Raw genomic sequence first — 23,674 nt, forward strand, 5'->3', positions numbered from 1 at the left:
TGTAAAAATCTCTATTTAATAGACTAGACGATATCCGTGGGCCTAGCCTTATTTGTAATAACAATTACCAGATACTACCTTGTGTAGCTTAAACACGACTAGTCGTTATTTTTTATGTCACGGTCAAACAATCAAAACGTATTAAATGCTTCTTTCGATTGTAGCTGTTAAGGAAATTGATTATGTTGCGCGACTACAAGATCTAGACGGCCTGAAACATAACCACCGTTCCAGCGGACATGTGACATGGTATTTAGTGGATACGGGAAATGTAGTTGTATTTGTTAAAAATCGCTCTTCTTTTCATCGCTAGTAGAAACAAATAAGAACTACATATCACAGAGTAAACCGGAACAGGGAAAAAGCGCTGTCGGTTTATGGATTGTTGTCATGAGAGCTACTGTCTAGGTAAGTCAAGAATTTATTGTATATTATGGAATATATATGTTTAAATATTTAGCTATATGGCGACAGAAATGTGTTATTATTTACAAAATTGTACTGTCCATACAAGGCACTTAATGTTGTTGCGTTAAAACGGCAAGCTGTGTTTTAATACTATATTGTATAGCTAGCATTCTTTTCGAATTCTACTATACATGTAGTGTTTATCTTTAGGCTAGGTGTTTCTAGCTATCTCTCACTCTTCTACTAACTTACCTTTTATTTCTTCAAACATTCTCTTGCACATAACTCAATATCGGACGAGCGTGATACATAACTTTACTATAAGATGATGAGAGAGTGCAATGCAGTCCATGTTTCTACAAATAATGGCAGTCCTATTAGTCAGTAAATACTAGACTACAGAAAGACCCCGTTGTTATTATTCCAGGCCTCCTGCCTCATTAATACATGTAACTGTCTTAATAAAATCAGTACTGTACATACAAACAGATCGAGTTTATATTCCATATTTTTTCCAGTAGCAGGATAACTAAGGACACATTTGTCCCTATGCGCGTTATTAAGCTCTGTTGAGCTCACGTGCGCCCAAACCTGACGTGGGCAGGCATGGAAGGAGCTTGGGGTTCAGAGGATGTTAAAATGTTCATATAATCGGAGCAACTCTTTCACTATTAAAGTTTTTACTTAAAATCAAATGACATGGTCAATAGGTGCTTTCACTCATTTAACTGCAATCGACATGTTTTAAAATAAATATTCTTCTTTGTGGTTTGATCAAGAAAATGTCTAGTTCAACTTCCTAAAACATTCCAGGACTAACCCTATTCTCTGTTTATATTAATGATGTTACACTTGCTGTCAGTATCTCCATCATCCACGTTTATGCTGACAACACTCTCTTAACTGTCCCCTAACTGTAGCTTTAAAAACATCAAACATGCTTTCGCTCCCTAAACAGAAAAAAAAATGATGCTCTGTAACATAATCCTACCATAACTTGCTTGGACCCCATACATCCCCGCTTTGGATGAGAATGAGTTGGAGTACAGTACCATTCATAAGTTTGGACTCACCTATTCATGCAAGGATATTTCTGTATTCTAACTCTTTTCCACAATGTAGAATATTAGTTACGACAGCAAAACTATGAAACAACACATGGAATCATGTCGTAACTCAGTGTACAGTAATGAACGAGTTGCCACATATGCTGGACACTTGGCTGCTTTTCCTTCACTCTGCGGTCCACCTCATCCCAAATTTCAACTGGGTTCTGGTCGGGGGATTGTGGAGGCCAGATGATGTGATGCTGCGCTCCATCACTCTCTTTCTTGGTGAAATAAACCCTTACACAGACTGTAGGTCGCCGGAAAAACAAACGATAGTCTCAGTAAGCGCAAACTAGATGGGACGGTGTGTCGCTGCAGAATGCTGTGGTAGGAATGCTGGTTGAGTGTGCCTTGAATTCTGAATATATTTACAGACCAGTGTCACCAACAAAGATCCATCACACCTCCTCCTCCTCCTCCTCCTCCTCCATGCTTTATGTGTGGGAACCACACATGCTAAGATTATCTGTTCACCCCATCTGTGTCCCCAGAGACATTCTTGTTGGAGCCAAAAATGTCAAATTTGGACCCATCAGACCGAAGGACACATTTCTACAGGTCTATTGGTTTCTCGGCCCAAGCAAGTGTCTCCTTATTGGTGTCCTTCAGTATTGGTTTCTATGCAGCAAGCTGACCAAGGGGGCCTGATTTCATGCGGTGTCCTCTGAACAGTTGATGTTGATGTATGTTATTTGAAATCTGTGGTACAGTTAATTGCCAATTTCTGAGACTGGAAACTCATCCTCGGCATCAGAGTTAACTCAGGGTCTGCCTTTCCTGTGGCGGTCCTCAACAGAGCCAGTTTCATCAAAGTGCTTGATGGTCTTCTGCTTACCAACCTTACTTTGTCACAACACAACTGATAGCCTCAAACACATAAAGAAGGAAAGACATTTTTCCAATGTTTACATCGCACACCTGTTCATTGAAATGCATTTTAGGTTACTACATCATGAAGCTGGTTGTGAGAGTACAAAGAGTGTGCAAAGCTGTCATCATGTCAAAGGGTGGCTGCTTTGAAGAATCTACAATATGGAATGGAGTTTGATCTGTTCAAATGCACTGAACAACCCAGCGTCATCCTACACAATGAAATTGTGAAATTCCTACACAATGAAACAGCAGTTCAAAAAGAGTATTGTAAACTAGCAGCAATGTTGGTAGTAGTATTGAATATATAGATATGGCAAGTATGGCAGTAATAAACATAAACATTTTAACTAGCATATTTTCACCACCTGGGGCCTGCTCATCAGGAAGTCAAGGATCCAATTACAAAGGGAGGTGTTGAGTCCCAGGGTCCTGTGCTTAGGAATAAGCTTAGTGGGCACAATAGTGTTGAATGCAGTGCTGTAGTCCACCAACAGCATCCTCAGGCATGTGTTGCCTTTTTCCAGGTGGGATAGGGTGGTGTGTCGTCAGGGCGATGGCATTCATAGATCTACTGGGACGGTATGCAAATTGAAAGGGGTCCAAGGTGTCAGGAAGGGTGGCAGACGTGAGTGAAATGTTGTTCGGGACAGTAGCCTACATACCCTAATCTAATCGTCTTTTCACCGGGTTATCGACCCCCCCCCCCAAGCACAATAAAAAGAGCCCAACTATGGGCGAAACCTACCCATCTGGCAACACTGCCAATATGATTTTCTTTCCCACCTATGGTCATATTCTCTGCAGTATATCGCTGGTAAGCTATTTAGCATATGAGCGCAAATAATTTTTACCATCCTGACACAGTGTCAGTGTGAGATTTTGGGAAGACTTAACAAATGTTAACAAATAGTGATTAAAAGTGAAGTTTGATCACATTTGGTCCCTTTAAGATCCCTTCAGTCTTAAAGAGTAATTCACTGCACCTCAGAATCCACAGTAAAACGTTTGTATACGATAGGAGTGGGAAAAGGGTGCCATTGCATTGGTAAGCACCTGAAGCACTTCACAACAGCATTAATGATAAGTGATAAAAGAAAGACAGCACCTCTAATAGCCTGTTTGACACGGCAGCCTGCTGAATTTGAAGGAGAACACTACTTTTGGCTGGTTTCTGTAAACATTTTTGAATGTTTGGATTGATGTGACATGCACTCGTGGGAGCAAGGATGCTAATGTGGTGGCAGAAAAGCGGTATTCAGCATTGCAGTACAGATAACGCCTGCGCTGGAATGTGAAGCAGGCTTAAGCTAGCTTTTAGAAAACCTTGAGGCGCTATACCATCAGTCATAGTCCTGGACTGTTTACAGATGGTTGAAAGCCATGCATTAAATCACCAATGTAATGGCCAAAATTCTAACTCTTTTCAATGCACACTGGTGAAATTAAGCTTACGCTTAATTGACCTTTGGGTAGACAGTTGCTCGATTTCACCCATGACTACCATTAAACCTAACATCAAAGGGGGATTAATTAGGTTAATTGAATAAGCATGCATTTCTCTCCCCTTCCCTCCTAGCTGTTTGCTCTTTCAGACAGTAGTCTTATTTAATCAATGATTGTCGATGTTTCATCTGGTGGTGTTTCTTCCTCTCTCCTACCGCCATTAAGTTGTTAATGGTTATGGCGTCTGTGTTTTCTCTCTCCCTCAGTAATTATGCCATACCAAGTTTCATTTTAAATCTAGTCTCTATCGAGTTGATGGTAGAACTTGTAGGGAACAAATCACGTGTGTCATATTAGTGTAGAAACTAAATTGTACAGGCCATTTTAATGTTATTGCTTGATTATACTGACATGCTATGCATGCATTCATCAACACTCAGTGTTGAAACCAAGCAGTTTATAATGCTGCAATTTTTATTATCAGTGCACACACGTCATTGTCTTCTTACTGGATATCCTTTGGTTGGCTGGGACTCCCTAACCTGGCTAGTCCTAGAGATACCGTGGGTGAATTCAGTGTTGGAGAATTCAGAGGTAGAGCAACTTTTGACTACTGTGTCACTCACTCACGGAATCTTCCGGAGTAACCTTATGCTAGATGATCTGCTGCCAATAAGGCAATTCAAATATTTACCTTTTCACTGTGATTGCTTTTCTCAGTGTGTGTTTTTCATGTGTGTGTATCGGTTTTTATTATTGCTTTAATACAGGGCACAACTGTAAAAGAGAATTAGGCGTCACCTTGATTTCTTGGTATAAAACCGGTGAAATCATTGACTACCTTATATTGCCCTTCTCTGTCGGCAGAGTCTCAGCGGATTGTGCTTGGGGAGCTAGGTCACAATGGCAGAGTTTCCGGAGGGCTTCAACCAACTGGAACTGCTGAAGACCCACGGTCACCTGATTCCCCGCGGAGCCCGCAGCCTCTGGCCTGGAGATGAAGGAGAGCAGGAGGAAGATGATGATGACGAAGAGGAGGTGGTGGAGGGGGAACGGACTGAGGAGTGGTATCAGCAGAAGGAAGAGAAGCTGACAGACAAACCGGAGGAGTTGATGCTGTGGGCGGCAGAGAATGATAGGGTGAGTGTGTCTCACACACACACACACACACACACACACACACACACACACACACACACACACACACACACACACACACACACACACACACACACACACACACATTCAGACAGTTTGCAACAAAAACTTTTTACCCAGTCTGCTGCTTATTGCAGGATAGGGATGTACAGTTGTGCTCATAAGTTTGCATCCCCTGGCAGAAATTGTGATATTTTGGCATTGATTTTGAAAATATGACTGATCATGCAAAAAAAAAAAGTATTTTATTTAAGAATAGTGATCATATGAAGCCAACTATTATCACATAGTTGGTTGGCTCCTTTTAAAATCATAATCGTAACAGAAATCCCCCAAATGGCCCTGATCAAAAGTTTACAAACCCTTGAATGTTTGGCCTTGTTACAGAGACACACAGGTGAAAATGACAATTAAAGGTGAATTTTACACACCTGTGGCTTTTTCAATTGCAATTAGTGTCTGTTTATAAATTGTCAATGATTTTGTTAGCTCTCATGTGGATGCACTCAGCAGGCTAGATACTGAGCCATGGGGAGCAGAAAAGAACTGTCAAAAGACCTTCATTACAAGGTAATGGAACTTATTAAGAATGGAGAAGGACATAAAAACATATCTAAGGCCTTGGAAATGCCAGGCAGTACTGTTCAGTCACTTATTAAGAAGTAGAAAATTGGAGATCTCTTCATACCAAACCAAGGTCAGGTAGACCAAGAAAGATTTCAGCCAAAACCGCCAGAAGAATTGTTTGGGATACAAAGAAAAACCCACAGGTAATCTCAGGAGAAATACAGGCTGCTCTGGAAAAAGACAGTGTGGTTCTTTCAAGCAGCACAATATGACGATACTTGAACAAAAATGAGCAGCACGGTCCAGTTGTCAGAAAGAAGCCTTTACTGTGCCAATGCCACAAAAAGCCTGGTTACAATATGCCCGACAACATCTTGACATGCCTGACAGCATCAGCACACTAATTTGGAGTGACAAGACCAAAATTGAGCGTTATGGTCACACTCACAACCAAAAGCGCTATGTTTGGAGAGGGGTCAACATGGCTTATAGTGAACAGAAAACCATCCCCACTGTGAAGCATGGTGGTGGCTCACTGATGTTTTGGGGGTGTGTGAGCTCTAAAGGCACAGGGAATCTTGTGAAAATGTATGCAGCAAGATGAATGCAGCATGTTATCAGAAAATACTGGCAGACAATTTGCATTCATCTGCATGAATTCTGCGCATGGGACGCTCTTGGACTTTACCGCACGACAATGACGCTAAGCACAAAGCCAAGTTGACCCTCGAGTGGTTACAGCAGAAAAAGGTGAAGGTCCTGGAGTGGCCATCACAGTCTCCTGACCTAAATCATTGAGCTAATCTGGGGAGATCTCAAATGTGTGGTTTATGCAAGACGACCAAAGACTTTGCTTGACCTGGAGGAATTCTGCCAAGACGAAAGGGCAGCGATACCACCTGCAAGAATTCGGGGCCTCATAGAAAACTGTTACAAAAGACTGCACGCTGTCATGATGCTAAAGGTGGCAATACACAGTATTAAGAACTAAGGGTATGCAGACTTTTGAACAGGGGTAATTTCATTTTTTTCTTTGTTGCTATTTTTGTTTTATGATTATACCATTCTGTTAAAACCTACAGTTGAATGTGAATCCCATAATAAAAGACATGTGTTTTGCCTGCTCACTCATGTTTTCTTTAAAAATGGTACATATATTACCAATTCTCCAAGGGTACGCAACTGTACACTATACTTAATACTTGTACATTTTCTTGTACAAGACGACCAAAGACTGTGCATGACCTAGAGGCATTTTGCCAAGACAAATGACCTGCAAGAATTTGGGGCTTCATAGACAACTATCACTCCTGTGAGCCTAGGTTTCTTCCTAAAATTCGACCTTCATAGGGAGTTTTTCCTAGCCACTGAAATTCAACACTACTGTTGTTTGCTCCTTGGGGTTTAAGGCCGGGTGTCTCTGTAAAGCACTTTGTGACAACTGCTGTTGTAAAAAGGGCTTTATAAATAAATTTGATAGAAATTTGATATTACATAAGACTGCACACTGTCATTGATTCTAAAGGGGGCAATACACAGTATTAATAACTAAGGGTATGCAGACTTTTGAACAGGGTTCAGTTCATTTTTGCCGGAACGCGTAAGCGGAGCCAGCTAAGAAGGGCGAATGTCTCTTACTGAGTGACTGACTGACTGACTACCCCTTGTTTAATATTGTAGTGGTTAGAGACGCGGAGTTGTGAACTGTAGGTGCCGAGTTCGTATCTCCTCGCAGGCGAAGCGAAGTACGCATTATGAATGATTCCTTGGAATTATTCTTTGGAAGAATTTCCACAACAAAGACCTAAGTTCGAATCTATTGAGAGCAACGACATTTATAAATTACACTCACCTAAAGGATTATTAGGAACACCATACTAATACTGTGTTTGACCCCCTTTCGCCTTCAGAACTGCCTTAATTCTATGTGGCATTGATTCAACAAGGTACTGAAAGCATTCTTTAGAAATGTTGGCCCATATTTGTTAGGATGGCATCTTGCAGTTGATGGAAATTTGTGGGATGCACATCCAGGGCACGAAGCTCCCGTTCCACCACATCCCAAAGATGCTCTATTGGGTTGAGATCTGGTGACTGTGGGGGCCATTTCAGTACAGTGAACTCATTGTCATGTTCAAGAAACCCATTTGAAATGATTCGAGCTTTGTGACATGGTGCATTATTCTGCTCAAAGTAGCCATCAGATGGGTACATGGTGGTCATAAAGGGATGGACATGGTCAGAAACAATGCTCAGGTAGGCCGTGGCATTTAAACGATGCCCAATTGGCACTAAGGGGCCTAAAGTGTGCCAAGAAAACATCCCCCACACCATTACACCACCACCACCAGCCTGCACAGTGGTAACAAGGCATGATGGATCCATGTTCTCATTCTGTTTACGCCAAATTCTGACTCTACCATCTGAATGTCTCAACAGAAATCGAGACTCATCAGACCAGGCAAAATTCTTCCAGTCTTCAACTGTCCAATTTTGGTGAGCTCATGCAAATTGTAGCCTCTTTTCCCTATTTGTAGTGGAGATGAGTGGTACCCGGTGGGGTCTTCTGCTGTTGTAGCCCATCCGCCTCAAGGTTGTGCATGTTGTGGCTTCACAAATGCTTTGCTGCGTACCTCGGTTGTAACAAGTGGTTATTTCAGTCAAAGTTGCTCTTCTATCAGCTTGAATCAGTCGGCCCATTCTCCTCTGACCTCTAACATCAACAAGGCATTTTCACCCACAGGACTGCTGCATACAGGATGTTTTTCCTTTTTCACACCATTCTTTGTAAACCCTAGAAATGGTTGTGTGTGAAAATCCCAGTAACTGAGCAGATTGTGAAATACTCAGACCGGCCAGTCTGGCACCAACAACCATCCCATGAAATACTCAGACCGGCCCGTCTGGCACCAACAACCATCCCATGATCAAAATTACTTAAATCACATTTCTTTCCCATTCTGACATTCAGTTTGGAGTTCAGGAGATTGTCTTGACCAGGACCACACCCCTAAATGCATTGAATCAACTGCCATGTGATTGGTTGATTAGATAATTGCATTAATGAGAAATTGAACAGGTGTTCCTAATAATCCTTTAGGTGAGTGTATTTCTGGTAGATTCCATGATTCTCTCGTCTTCTCACTTGATGAAAAAGTTATTTATCGTCACCTTTATTGATAGTTATTGTATAAATGTAATTCACGAATGAAAGAAAAAGTAGGTTGTTTTGCCTTGAAAGAAAAACATACGTTCTTATGCCATGAAATGAAATAGCTTCGGCAGACTCGCTAGCAATTGCTCAATTCTTATGACAATTCCAGTAAGTTAGTAGATACCTGTCAAGTGTATTTACAACTTCATGGCTTCCCACACTTGAAAAGGGAAGGAATTGACCAGACTCAGGATTTCACTCGTTCTTCAATTTATTTGACCAGTAACAAGAAAGGTGAAAAACCTTTAAACATACAAAAAATAACACACATTAAATAAAGCTCAATCTTTCCCATTAAATACAATACAACACGGAACATCAAGCAAAGGGTAAGTATATTTTACACATAGATATTAAATAGACATAGATATTTCATTTTGTTATCCCAGGTAAACAGTGTAAATCTGGCATTGCATACCCAGAAAGCCAGCTCTACTTTTAGACCTATTTCCTTTCAAAGTAACCTGTTGTTGTTTGTTTACCCTTGATCATTCTATACAGCATTTCCATATTTTATTCATAATTTCACCTAAATGAAATCAAGCATTCTAAACCATTAACTGTGAATTAGAACAATATTAATAGGTTCAGAAATGGTTAAATATCTTTGTACAAACTAACAATTCACCCTTTGTATTTAAATGAAGAAAAATTACTTCAAGAAAACTTTCAGAAAATTCATCAAGGACGTATCTTCAACAATGATTACCAACTTAAGCAGCTTAAAACAAGGACTTTAGCCACTTGCAAAGGCAATTACTCATGTACAGAGATGTTTTAGCCTCAATCTGCTAATAGTGCAATAAACAACGTATCAACAGACCACACATTTCGTTTGCCCATACAAACTACCACGCAGCCAGCAATCACATGTACAGTCTTCAAAGTCCAGTAAAGAGATGTGAGCTTACCGGTAGCCCCTTTGATCTTTTTCCATGAGTTTTAATTCTGTGATTCTTCAGCGATTTCTCTTTTCTTTCACTGTTCTTAGCTGCATTGCAAACTTGCTCTGCTTGTATTGTCTGAAGGTTTCTGACGTGCACTGCTAATTAGTTTAATTTCGCTCACCTGCTGAGGTGCACTGCGGAGCCGCGCTCTGTCACGCGCATGCAGAAGCAGCCTTTGTCACATGCACACGCACTCAGACACACCTCCCAGCAGATCGCCGCAACAATACCGGTAAAGCATATTACTGGCTAATATGCAGTTAAAACGGCCAGTGGCAAACGCAATACATAGCTGCTATTTGTGGTGGAGGTAAACTTAGTGAGAAACGTCAGTCAGTTTAACTGTATCAATGTCATTCACGAAGGGCTAGTTAACTACTAAAACGGCCAGTGGCAAAAGAGGATTTGTTCAGGATAGACACACCCAGCAAATGTACAGCTCCATGGTGTAGTGGTTAATGACACAGCCTTACATGTGGGCTACCCCGGATCGACCGGGTTTCACGTGGGCGACAGCTCCGGGAAAAAATTAAGAGACCACTGCACCTTTTTCTTTCCTTTCCAATAAAGTCGAAAAGGACGTTTTTGAGTGAGGAACTGAAGGGTTAAAATTAAGAGACCACTGCAAATTTAACGCTTCTGTTCCTCACCCAAAACTTTCCTTTTCAACTTTTTTGGAAAGGAAAGAAAAAGGTGCAGTTGTCTCTTAATTTGTTCTGGAGCTGTATATTACCAATTCTCCAAGGGTATGTAAACTTTTGAGCACAACTGTATTCATTAGTGAACACTAGCGAAGTGGAGCAAAACCATGTATTGTTAGACAAGTCTGTTTCATGGTCATATGTAAACAGTGATTTCCTTGACAATGAACAAATGAATGGTGGGACAGATTCCCGTTTTATTTGTTCAGCCACACGGAGACTACATTTCAAACAGGCTTGGATCTGAAAATATGTATTGCAATCCAATTTTGGCATTAACCTTTACATCCTGGAGCTCATCATCGAGGACTAGATTGGTGTCAACATGCTAGCTTGACTCTTCAAATATGACACCTACCTTTCAGTCTCTGATTCTACTTCCTCAAAGTGTCCCCCAGAGAAAGTGCAAATGGGGGTTTGGAACAGTTTTTAATGACGTTACTCTAGAAATTGAGAAGTTGGTCTGCATTTTGTGACTGATGTTAAGTATTTGTCATCAGTATCTTCAGTTTGAGATAGTGTTTTGTTTATGATAATTTATCTGGTAATGAATTTCGAAAGCATAATGAATGCATGTTTTCTCAGGCGTCTGTCGCTCTGCTTTGAATGCTGATCACCACTTAAGCCCGAACTGAACTGTAACCTTCCTCTGTGTTTTTCTGTCACTGGTAAATCCAACCGGCAAAACTTCGGTGAGATTACAGAAATGAATAGCAGAATCCCAACCCTAACCCTCTGTGGTTCCCCCCTTTAAACGTGGCCAGAAAGCACTTGAAAATACTTCATCTCCCTGCTTCTCTCACACTCTCTAACAGCCCATTCAACAGGTTTTGTCTGTGGCTTGATTGAGGGGTGATTTTTGCATTAGACAAGCTGAATAATCCCCGTGAGCTGAGTGTTATTTGAGGCACACTGAGGGGATAATAACTGCTTGGTTAATCTATTAAAGCTCAGCAGCGGTTTCCCAAAAAATCGTGCAGTGTCTATTATTTCCCCCCTTCACTGCTAGTAACAACAGATGAACCTCATTAACTTCTTATTAATGTCCAAGATGTGTTAACGTCCACACAGCATGACACATTATCAGTGTGCATGTCCCCTAATGAGCCCACTGCTGAAAGAGAATCTTATCGGCTCCTCGACTTTTGACTCTGAATCACACGTTCGATTCAAAGCATGGGCCCTAGAGGCTCGCATGAGATATTGGTATCAAATGTTTCATTAATAATAAAAGGATTCTTGTATCCCCTAAACAAACTAACTTTGAAATTGCAAAACTTTCTCTTAATTCCCTTAGGGAAAATGTTTGGAATTGCAGGGATTTGCCTGAAAGACTGCAACAAATGTATGTTTGTACCAATGGCGAAACATTTAGAATAATGACTTAAAACATTTCCCTTGGCTTTACAAAGTTATTTCCTCTGTCCTGAGTCCAGCTAATGGCTATGCTGGTTTGAATTGCACTCGACTGTGTTCTGATTATTACTCTTTTTTTGCAAAGCCTTTGCTACAAAGCCCCTCCAACGTTGAAAACTCATGCATGTATGAATAAGTGATTAGGGAAGGCAGGTAGCCTATAGTGGTAAAACCATCTAACCAGTAACCGACAGGTTACTAGATCAAATATCCAAGCAGACGTTGAAAAATCTATTATTTTAACCAAGGGAAATAACCCTCAAGCACGGCAGTTAATGAAAATGAAACAATTATATGAAAAAATCTGTTCTCAGTAAAATAAGGGAGAAAAATTTTTGGCAGTTGGAATGTTCTAAATTGACATATCTGGTTATTAAAGAGTGCCGATAAAGGCAGTAATAAAATGGATAATACAAGTGTTCTGTCTCCCTCTCCCCTTTTAGCTGCAGACAGTCAAGCGTCTGCTTTCACTCAACCCTTCACTTGCACTTTGCCAGGACGACGACGGTTATACGCCGCTGCACCGCGCGGCCTATGGCGGCCACACCGCCACAGCCTCGGCCCTGCTGGCAGCGGGCACCGGCGTTAACTCCCGCACCATCGATGGCTGGACACCCCTGCACAGCGCGTGCCGCTGGGGCCAGGTCGCCGCCGCCTCCCTCCTGTTGCGCTGGGGGGCGGAGCTGAACGCCCAGACCAACGGCGGACTCACGGCTCTCCACCTGGCCGCCTCCTACCCCGGCCCGGGCTCCGCCCATACGCTGGAGTTGCTCCTGTCACAGCGCCACGTCAAGGCAGAGCTGCGGAGCAATAGCGGGGAGACGGCGGGCGAAATCGCGCGCCGTAGTGGACCGTACCACTTCCTGTTTGAAATGACGGAGGAATGTAACAGTGTGATTTCTCATCGGTGACCGCCTCACGCACGCAAACACACACACACACACGCACGCATGACACTCACGACACTTCCACCTCCTACTAGGATTTTACAAGTTGAGGAGTCGACAGTTCACAAAGTTCAAAACTATGTATAAGGGAAGAGGTCAAACCGAGTGAAAATGTCAAGGCACAGAGTGAAAATGTTTGCACATTCATAAAACGCCTCTTCCAATCGGCAGAGACCTTAATGGAAGACTGTTTGAAGAAATGTCATATGAACGTTTATACCAGTAGTTCCCAACACATATTTGATTTACGGCCAGAGAGAAACATCTCCAATTCAACTCAGTGAGGGTCTGATGATTCGCTGACAAGTTGACTCAGGTGTGCTTGTCGGGGGCTACGATAAAATAAAGATTACCATTGATTTACTCGACGGGCAGAACCACTGTGTTAGACCACTACAAAGTCTTTATTCAGAGTCTTTATGTGGGTTATTTTTGTACAATGTCCATCATTTCAGTTATATGTTCCAAGGCTTTAGAAGGTGGTGACTATTATGACTACAGTGAAATGAAGCTTTGTGTGTGCGCTCAGGCTAATGAGTAGGGCTTATTGTCGCTGAGCTTTGGGGTGTATTTATGTCATTTATTATTTTCAGCGTAATGTGGGAAATCATTTAGTCTAATTCTATGGCCGCAGCTCTTTGATTAGTCATCCCTGTGTCCTCCATGCTTGATGTGAAATAAAAAGGAATGGGAGTCTGTACTGAAGCTTTCTTTAATGACTTCCAATTTAATATCTTGATTTCCAATTGTTGGTTTGCCTCTGCCGTGTCCATGAGACTGTCTAACATCTGTGTGCGTATTTCCTGCATAGTCACTTCAAAATGTTTCGTGCTTTAATCACAGGTTTCAAATAGTATGTTCTGGTTGTTTTCTGAGATCCCCAAGATATAGCACTAGCATGGGTTTTTCGGGGTGTCGATATCAGGTCCCGCTTCAGAGTAGGTATGGTTGTCTAAATTAAGCGGAGAAAGGGTCCCTTCTTCGGGGGACCCTTTATGAGTAAATGTCAATATGAGAAAATGTTTATGAAATGTTTTACAAAAGTCATGATATTTTAGACTGACCTGTAATGACACATATGTTTGCAGTGATTTGAGATTGTTTCTAGGACATTCAGAACCTGAGTCAAGGACAAAAAAATCTTTGGACTTTACTTGGGAATAACTTGTATGCCATGTGGTAATGTCAGTTGATCTATATCCTCTCTCTAAATGAGTATGTCAGTAATCAAATGTGAAAAATGTCCCCTCCCCCTAAAAACAGGTTGGAAACAACAACAACCCCAGACTGTAGACTATTAAAAAAAAAAAGCGTATAAAACCGTTGTTCCACCTTGCTGTTTAATTATATCCCACTCATACCTTATTGCATAACAGTACACTGTGTTTACATCACTGTGCCCAAATGTTAAACAGCAGTTGCCATGACAACAGGTACATGTCAGTCAGATAAAAAGATAAAATGTTTCTTAGTACTGCAGTTGTAATTGCACACAGTGTGCTAAATAACCACACAAAATAGCAATTATCTTGGAACATTTAAATGTGCAAAAAGTTACCATTATCCCACTAGGCAAGATGAGGCAAGAGTATTTGTGTAGCACATTTCATACACAGGGCAATTCAAAGTGCTTTACATTTGAAAAAACTCTAGAAATAAATAATAATAGAAAAAGACAAATCGTACAAATAACATCACATTTAAGAGGGCTAAAACATTTTAAAACGCAGAAGAAAAAAGTTTAACAATGTTAAAAATCTAAGGTTTTCTGGTAGTTTGATCTAACTCTGCACAGCATAATGAGTAAATGCTTCCTCACCAACCTTTGTTAGGTTAGCATACCGAGAGAAGGTCTGAGATGTAACTTGAAGCATTCAGTTGTTCATAGACAAGTAGTACAGTAGTATCTTAAAATCAGTTCTATAAGATACAGGGAGCCAGTGCAGAGATCTAAGAATTGGTGTAATGTGTTCAGCTTTCTTAGTTATTCTTAGGAAACTTGAGCAGCAGTGTTCTGAATGAGCTGCAATTTTCTGAGGGCTTTTTTTTTTTTTTTTAAGAGACCTGAAAACAGGCAATTGCAACCTCCTGAAAATAAAAGCGTGTTATTCTAGATCTTGTCTGGACATTAATCCTCTAATTCAAGCTATGTTTGGCAGATATGTTTGGTGTCCCTATGTTTGGTGTGTCTGCCAAGCTTGTTCCTAAAATCAGGACCCTGGGACTTAACACCTCCCTCTGCAACTGGATCCTGGATTTCCTGACGGACTGAACCCTGGTGGTGAGAACGGAAAATGACTCCATAAGTGGAAGCAGAACCATTACAGGACCGACATGGAAATAAATTACTTCGGAAGAACCCAATATTAGGGATGAACCCAACATTCATTCAGTAAAGAGTCGCAAACTGAACATCCATCAAAAACAAATGTGAAAATGATAAAAACACAACATCCACAAACAAAGTCAAAAAACAACAAATCTGCCACACGGTCGCTTTTGTGAAGGAATTATAAACCATATAACCTATAGACAAAGTTGTCTTAACCAGTGAAACAACTCCCAAATTAGCATTTTCACAGTCAATGGCCAAAATACTTTGTGACAACATGAACATAATGTTCTTATTAACCTCTGAAAATGTGGGGAATTTCTCCATCTATGATGCGTGTCTATTTCATTCTAAATAGTGGACTGAAACAGTGGCGGTCAGTCCTGTAATGGTTCTGCTTCCACTTATGGAGTTATTTTCTGTTTACTCTGTCGTGAAAGCAGGGGGGAATGTATGAAATTATTATCTATGATGAAAAATACTTGAACTTAGAGTTCAAAGCTAATTGGATTGGTACTTAAAGAGTTACATGAAGAAATGGACTGTTCTGTTTCCAAAGACATAACAGAAAAATCAGAAACCCTTAGTGCCCAGTAACTATTACCTTGAGAGTTTATCTAGTACAGACGGGAGTTGAATAGTACAAAAAGATGGGAATTGCATCTGGATTCTATATTTCCCTGTGTAAAAGTGCAACATATTTAGAGATCAATATTGGGTGACTCACTTTTAATCAAGATCCTCACACCCTGTTTCAGGAAAAGGTCTGGGGAGACAGGACAGAAGGGGGGGCACATGATTTATGACAGGATTACAGAGTGTCTTTGATGTGCTAGAATAATTAGGAAGAGATTTGGAGAAATTCACACTGGGTTTCATCTTGTAGAGAAATGAGGCTTAATAACAGTTATGTTATTTGAGCTTCAAGATGGTATGAAATGTTTTGATTTGCAATAAGGTTTTTAATCATTTGTGTTTAACAAAAGTGAATTGGATTGTAGTTCCGAGACAAACCAATCAGATGTAATTATATATCAACTGAGATCTGGTTAGGTGAACTGAGAATTGTTTATGAAGTGCTCTTTAGAGTGATACTTCAATGTAAGCAAACTATCTTAACTGATGATGAGTAATTGGAACAGTAATAGGAAATTGTGTTCTTCTGTTCTTACTGGTTGGGTGTTAAACCAACTATAGAAAAGTGTGGAACAGTGGAACAGAAGCACCAGAAAGGTGTTTCCACTTTCATGCATATTACATGCACTGACATCAAGATTGTTCCAATTGTTAACAATGGGGGATGACTTTAGGTCTCTACCCTCACTACAAGTATGTTTCAAAACCATACATTAAGACATGAAAGCTATTGAGAGGAAAATATAGTTAGCGTGCAACTAATGCTTGATTAACCCAAAACTGAACATACTCATGTTGGGGAAATTACCACAGGTGAGACCAGTCAGAACACTCGAATTGAACCCATAGTAATAAGCCACCTTTTCTTTTAATGGGAAAGGTTGGTAGAGGCCAACCCAGGGGATCTGCCCCCCTTCCTGGAGCCCAGGACGTTTCCCATGTCTGGTAGGCCATAAAGTCCAAATGGATTGTTTAAAATGTTCATAAAACATACATGAAAGTTTCAACAAAAAAACATGACATGGTCTTCAGACTGTCTGTAGTAAGAGGCTTGCTTTCAACTTAGCCGATATCCCACGTTAACTGAAGTTTTAGAGTTATTGCCCTACTCATCTAATATTGTTGCTGGTTATAAAAAAAAATTGCTTATCTTATCAACACAGTAACAGCAGGGGGGAAAAACTCTCAAGAAAGGCCAAGTCAACAGAAAACAGATGCATGCTGTCACTAAAACCAAGGAGCAATTAGTGAGTAATCCCAAGGACACTCAATCTAGATATCTAAACACTCACATCAATCTACCCCATTTTTCCATTTGTCAGTGTAACATTTCAGAATTAAAACTCCATTAACGAGTATCAGGCATTGGTTTAAAAAAAAGTATTATCCCAGTCATCATTGTAAATAAAAAAAAGTGAAACTACATTACTTAACCAAACCCAACATTTAAAATAGGACACCTAATTTTATGGGCTTTGGCTATTTTACCCTCTGTTGCAGGCTATGACTATATCGGATGCAAATCCAGTCTTCATGGGAAACAGTGTGTTCTTAATGTTAAAGACTATCACCATGTGGTTCGTCATTCTACTCCATACAAGGAGATAGAAACACAATATTTAAACCGTTAGTAAGAAAACGACGAGACTATATTTTACCAAATTAGAGAAGCATCATTATACCAATATCCAATCCATCCCTCTAATTAAATTTAGGACATTATTTTCATATACATTCCTAAGTTATCCGGCGAATACCTCCACGTGTGCCAGCCACCAGCACAACACTAGAAGGCAAATTTACATTTTGCGGATTCAGCACTAAGGCAAAAGCCTAAAGAGCAGGCCTCACCAAAGAATCACATTAACGACACAATGAATGCATTCACCTAAGTGTACACCAAACAAAGCAAAACCTTGTGAATTCAAGAAAAACTCAAGGTTAACAACACTCTCGATGAACGAGATCAAATATTCCACCAAGGAATACAAAATGCAGCCAATCAGAATCCTCGTGCATAGGGAATACCAAAAGGGAAAATGCATTTACTAGGTCGACCACAACCAGATATTCACAACTGCCAGAGACTCGGGCCACGATCTTATACAGATCAAGCACAATCGGTGCATGTGCACATAAAACTTCATTAACTCTACTATTCGCCAAACTACAAGCTGACCAACAACTTTGGTGTTTTACAGGAGCAATCCCTACTCCATCTCACCGTCCAACTGTGTAAAATCCTGCACGAATCGCCCCGCAATAGGTTTGACAGCATGGGAGTGTTACTTGTGCTATCAGGACAATGGCGGTTTCTTAACTACAGTAGCTATGAAATACCCTAAAAAATTACTTCTATTAACCATACTTTCTCAAAACTGATCTTCCACAAATCCATCTACCCTGACATACTGAAACCAACCACCTAGTTTACTAAATCCTAAGAAAACGTATAAATCCTGTATTCTCTAAATATGACAGAGAAAAACCAGGATTGCATTAAGGAATGATCTCACCGGTTGATGCTCTCTGGTCCGTTTCCTCTGACAGTCAGCACCCCTCCCTCAGGCGGTTCAGCGTTCCTGCATGTCCCCGTTGGGTCATTCGCGGCGATACCAGCGAGGTAGGCGGAACGGTCTCTTGCGGGAACACCACATCTAAAACAGCCGTTGTCTTGATTTCCATGTGTATCTTCCCAAACCCAATGTCCAGTCGAATGTCTAGTGGTAGCTCCATAAATTAAACGTAGCAGGTTAGCATAGTGTCTTCCTCAACCCCGGGTCTGTAGTCTTCTTTGGTCTTAGCCGCTGTAAACACCGGCTGGACCAACAGATGTTTCGTTACTGGTGTGTTCTTCTCCCCTCTTTCGATTCATTTCTTGACCCGCGTTGACTCTCCCAACAAGTGGAGCGAAACGGCTTCCAGACAGCCTGATGCAGCACCACGTTCGATTGTAGGGAAATGTTCTCCACCGATGCAGTGTCGCCGGGCGGGATGGAACCACACAAAACTCCAAGGAGTCCCAGTGATCATCCTGGCGGAACACCGCGGGAGGGTGGGGGCGGTAAGAGGGACAATTTATCCAACCTGAGCGAAAAGAACTACACCACAGAGATCAACATACCCCACACAAACTTCCCTAAAGCTCCAGCCTTTCTATATACCGTAGCCTACACCTTCCAAACCACTTTATATTATACCTTCTGCAACTTCCGTACGTTACCTCATCCATATTCCTCTAATCGGCCCGCTAGGCCATGCATCCGCCACCGAATGAAAACGCCATTAACCGGAAAACTTAATAAATCTCGAAGATACAATTGTTCACATGCCCAGACAACATAAACATTAACTTAGCCGCCAAATATTTACCACAATTCTTACCCATTATCAAATGCAGTAAAACCATGCATGGCGAAACAGACAAATTTGTATTATTTCATCTCAATTCATGTGAGCGAGCCCCACACGTCAGAACCACTTTAACTTAATGTGCCCTAACACATACAACCGCGCCCTAACGCATAGAAGTGCCCTAACACTTTTATCTCAATTAGCGTGCCCTAACATCGTTAAAAGACCCGTCGGCCCGTAGGTGAGACATTCTAGGCCCTAAACTTGTCTGAAGAATTTAAATATGCCCTAACACACAATACCAGAACCAGATCAAAATTAGTCCCCGGGTACCTGTACTGATCAATCCCGAATCTCATTTAAGCCGGGCACCCTGACTCTCACCCCTTTCGTAGCCAGTCCACGATCGGGGGAAGATTTAGGCTCCAGAGACCCAGTCTCTGGGTGTGCACGGTTAACCCGCTAGGATATGAGTTTGAGATACCAGGTCAAGTAACCAAAGGGCGAGTCCCCAAATTGTGATGGTAATTCCATCGATCGGAGCTCTTAAAGGAGTAAGTACAGAGACAAAATTATTTTGGCACTATTAATAGTTTATTTGCAAATAGAGAGACACATCAAAAGCTTACAGGATAATGATCTGAGGAGTCTCTGAAGTAGATACATGAACAGTCAGTATGTATTACAGTTAAAAGGGGTGTGGTAAGTTGCTGCACAGCTGACCTAACTCAATAGAACACATTCCCTTTGTTCTATTACTACCTAGGCTTCACACAAGGGGCAAGCTGTCCTTCCCCACATGGGTAACCTCTTCATGCTTACAGCATGTGGGGAAGACAATAGATGCCCTGATGAGTTATACAGATGGGCAGATTAATGAGTAACCTTATAATCTGCCGTTACCAGTCAATGATGCCCCCTAGGCAAATACCAGATCCCCCTCTCCTACATTCCTAAGGAATAAAGGACAAAAACCTTATTGGTCTAGGCAGATGAACAGATGGTCAGAGTACCTAGTGATGCTCTAATATTATACAAGTATGTGTGTCACAATCAAAGATCACAGTTACATACAATGTAATAGAAAGGCAGACATTTCTCAAATGTACATTAGTTCAAGAATTTCCATAACAACTTCTGACTTGACGGGCCGGCCAATTATAATGGTACTGTCCTTGTTTTACAATAAAATAAATGGATTGCAATATTCTGTAACTGTCTCATTACCCAAGTGTTTTACTGGTGGTTAAGGCAGATACAGGAAAGCCACCATGTCCGTAGAGTTTTACACAAGTTTTCACATCTTTTTCTCTCTGAGTTATTTTTATTATATTTTGACATTTCTAATCACTTGAAGTTTCTTTGTATGGCAGAAGAAGGAAGGGATATAACAGTTGCCTAATTGGCATGATTCAAAAAGTACTGTTTTAAACCAAAAAATATGCCTATACAATTTGCAGTAAAATTCCTTCACCATCAGCACACATCTCCTATGATGTAAATCGTTTTTTAGATCAGCTGAGAGCTTTTTGTTTTTAAAATTATATTTGATTACTTTAATTTCCCCATAGAGGTAATGCAGTTTGAAAGCCATCCGTTCTTCTCAGAAGCGAGGGGGAAAAACACCTGCAAAAGCTTGTCAATCGTTAAAAACTCCATGACCAAAATGTTAAAAAGAATGTAGAGAAAATGACAGAATGAAGAAATTTACATGATGATGCTGATTATTTTAGAATTGCCATGCATAAAGGTTTTTCTATGCCGTAAAAAAAACTAAAGATCATGCTACATAAAAACAGAAAAGAAAGTCAAAATGAATGTTATATGTAAGTAAGCATAAATGGGTTCGTTCATAATCATTTGAAAAAGTAGACGCACTAAATTAGTCTTGATGCAGTGAATTCTAAGATCACTTGTGTATTTTTAGCGGCATTTAGTTTTGCTTCATAAGGTGATCAATGTCACCGTGGGTAGTGTTTTCAGTAAAAGCAAACCTCTGTTAGTAACCTTTTTTCAAATCTGACTCCTGTTAGTATAGTTAAATCGCACTGTAGAAGTGCCGTGTGATTACTTCAAGGTGCTGGTTCAGGTACGGTACACCACATACAGTGCATTAAATACTCAGACCCCTTCATCTCTAAATTTTTTTATGTTTCAGCCTTCTACTAAAATGGATTCAATAGATTTTTTGACCAAAAACTGCTTTTTACAAAGGTTTGCAAATGTATGCAGTATGCAGACTCTTTGTTATGACATAGAAAATTGTGCTCAGGTGCATTCCGTTTCCATTGATCTTCCTCGCAGTGGCCCAAATGAGCATTCGGGAGGTAAGGGCCATGTTCAGGGAGGTCCAGAGTTTCAAAAGATCAGCGGTTCCAACCTGTAAAGCTAACTGTGAAGTGGGCAGTTGTATAGCTTGCGCATCTACTTAAAACGACTTATGGCGTATTATTAAATGTTCTAAATTATATAAGCACACAATGCATGCATATGGACACCTATAGTAAGACCTTTGAGACTGCATCGCTGTCTGTCATTATCACTTTAGTTCCCTTGTTGGGCCTGTATATTAGTTCATTTAATGTAGCCCAGAGCAGATTACTTGGTGGGCTATTTGTTGTCAGGAGGCTGAATGGATTTGATGTGCTGTGGCTCTCAGATCCCCAAGAGGTTTTACAGCTGCATACTCCAGAACATCTTGACGATGCCACTGACATGGTCCCGCCCTCAACCACAAAGCTCTATAGAGAGTGTCACAGATGTCAATCCGAGCTCCCAGGTTTCTAGGGCATTTACACCAAGGCATGTCTGTTGAAGGCCTGGAAAACTGACAAAGGCCATTGACTGATCTCCCTGATACCATCCGGCAAGTGTAAATAGTGTGTCTGAGTCTTGGTATGCCAGACACAGAGAGAGCTTCTATCCTCAAGGAGTGACAGGTAAACCATGCTGCTTGCGCTAATCGATTGCACATGTTCTGGTTTTGTTGTTAAACTGAAGAATATGCAGAAAAATACTTTATACATACGATAAAATATGGTGGTGCGTCATTGATGACATTTTGCTTCCACTGATCCTTGAGCCTTTGTTAAGTTCAGGCCCCTGAAGATATTGATGCTGGAACATTGTTGTTGTTATTATGTCCAATAAATCTCTTGGAACTTATATACAGTATGTGAATTTATTTATTTTTATAGTCTTTGTTGCACAACAGCATCATGAACTTTAACATCCTAAAACATGATTGCCTCTTACAGGAGGGTGACAAATATTTGCATGTGCTTTTTTAAAATATTTTTATATACACTACAGTTCAAATGTTTGAGGTCACTTTGAAATGTCCTTGTTTTAGAAATATTTTTTTGTCCATAAAAATAGAGACCACTGCAAAATTATCAGTTTCTGTGGTTTTACTATTCATAGGTATGTGTTTGAATAAAATAAATGTTTTGTTTTATTCTATAAACTACTGACAACATTACTCCCAAATTCCAAATAAAAATATTGTCATTTAGAGTATTTATTTGTAGAAAATAACAACTGGTCAAAATAACTAAAAATATGCATTGACCTCAAATAATGCAAAGAAAACAAATTCATATTGATTTTTCAACAACAAAATACTTATGTTTTAATGTAGGAAGAGTTCAGAAATCAATATTTGGTGGAATAACCCTGATTTATGCTTTTTGGCATGCTCTCCAGCAGTCTGTCACTTTGCTGTTGGGTGACTTTATGCCACTCCTGGCACAAAAATTCAGGTAGCTCGGCTTTGTCTGATGGCTTATGACCATCCATCTTCCTCTGAAATTTTCAGGATGGAAGCAACCTGAGGCTCACTGTATTACTATGCTAGTAAAGCCAGAATTGAACCCTTCTTTTCCTCACTCAAAGCTTTTCTTTCCAACTCTTTTGTCATGCTGAATAGTTATTTTTTTATTCAAATTACCTTTGAGGTACTACTTGCACAGTTTTTGCCATCCAGCTGGTCCTATTGCAAGAGCATAGTGATGACCACAGCAGTGCTTTTTAGACTTTTTCTCGTTAAATTAGATTTGGTTCAGGTAATTACCTAATCAGTTCCTCATTAAGTAATATGGCGTGCCTGTGTTGGAATTTAACAGACACTGGAATGGAATGGCTGCCACACACGTACAGATGCTGAGTGACCTAAAAAAAAAATCCAGAGCTGTATAATTAATCAGAAATACAGTGTAGACACGGAATATCTACATAGGTGAACTCAGGCCCATTATCAGCAACCATCGCTTCTTTGTTCCCCATTGTATTTGCTCATCCAAGTTTATAATTTTAAAAGGCTCTGTGATCATATAAAAGCCTTCTGCAATTATGTTAGCACAGCTGAAAAATGTCATACTGATTAAAAAAGCTATAAAACTGGCCTTTAAACTAGTTGAGTATCTGGAGCATTAGCAATTGTGGGTTTGATTACAGTCTCAAAATGTCTATACTTGTTCTGAGAAACAAAGGCTATGCCATGTGAGAAAACACCAAAGAAACTGAAGATGTCGTACAATGCTTTGTACTACTCCCTTCAATTAACAGCGC

General features: G+C 40.5%; 1 protein-coding gene across 2 annotated transcripts; it reads left to right on the forward strand.

Annotated features, from left to right (window-relative positions):
- The first annotated feature begins 339 nt into the window (after window positions 1–339).
- On the forward strand, window positions 340–13,483 carry ankrd49 (ankyrin repeat domain 49). 2 transcript variants are annotated; one of them, XM_010903320.4, is made up of 3 exons: window positions 340–408; window positions 4,701–4,973; window positions 12,280–13,483. In XM_010903320.4, the coding sequence occupies exons 2-3, from the start codon at window positions 4,737–4,739 to the stop codon at window positions 12,745–12,747; spliced, it is 705 nt and encodes a 234-aa protein (XP_010901622.1). In that variant the 5' UTR covers window positions 340–408; window positions 4,701–4,736; the 3' UTR covers window positions 12,748–13,483. The 2 variants fall into 2 exon arrangements, with proteins under 2 accessions (XP_010901622.1, XP_010901624.1); XM_010903322.5 differs by lacking the exon at window positions 340–408 and adding an exon at window positions 2,579–4,427.
- Window positions 13,484–23,674: the final 10,191 nt, after the last annotated feature.

Source organism: Esox lucius, chromosome 25 (assembly GCF_011004845.1).
Source record: "Esox lucius isolate fEsoLuc1 chromosome 25, fEsoLuc1.pri, whole genome shotgun sequence".
In the NCBI taxonomy this organism is placed as follows: domain Eukaryota; kingdom Metazoa; phylum Chordata; class Actinopteri; order Esociformes; family Esocidae; genus Esox; species Esox lucius.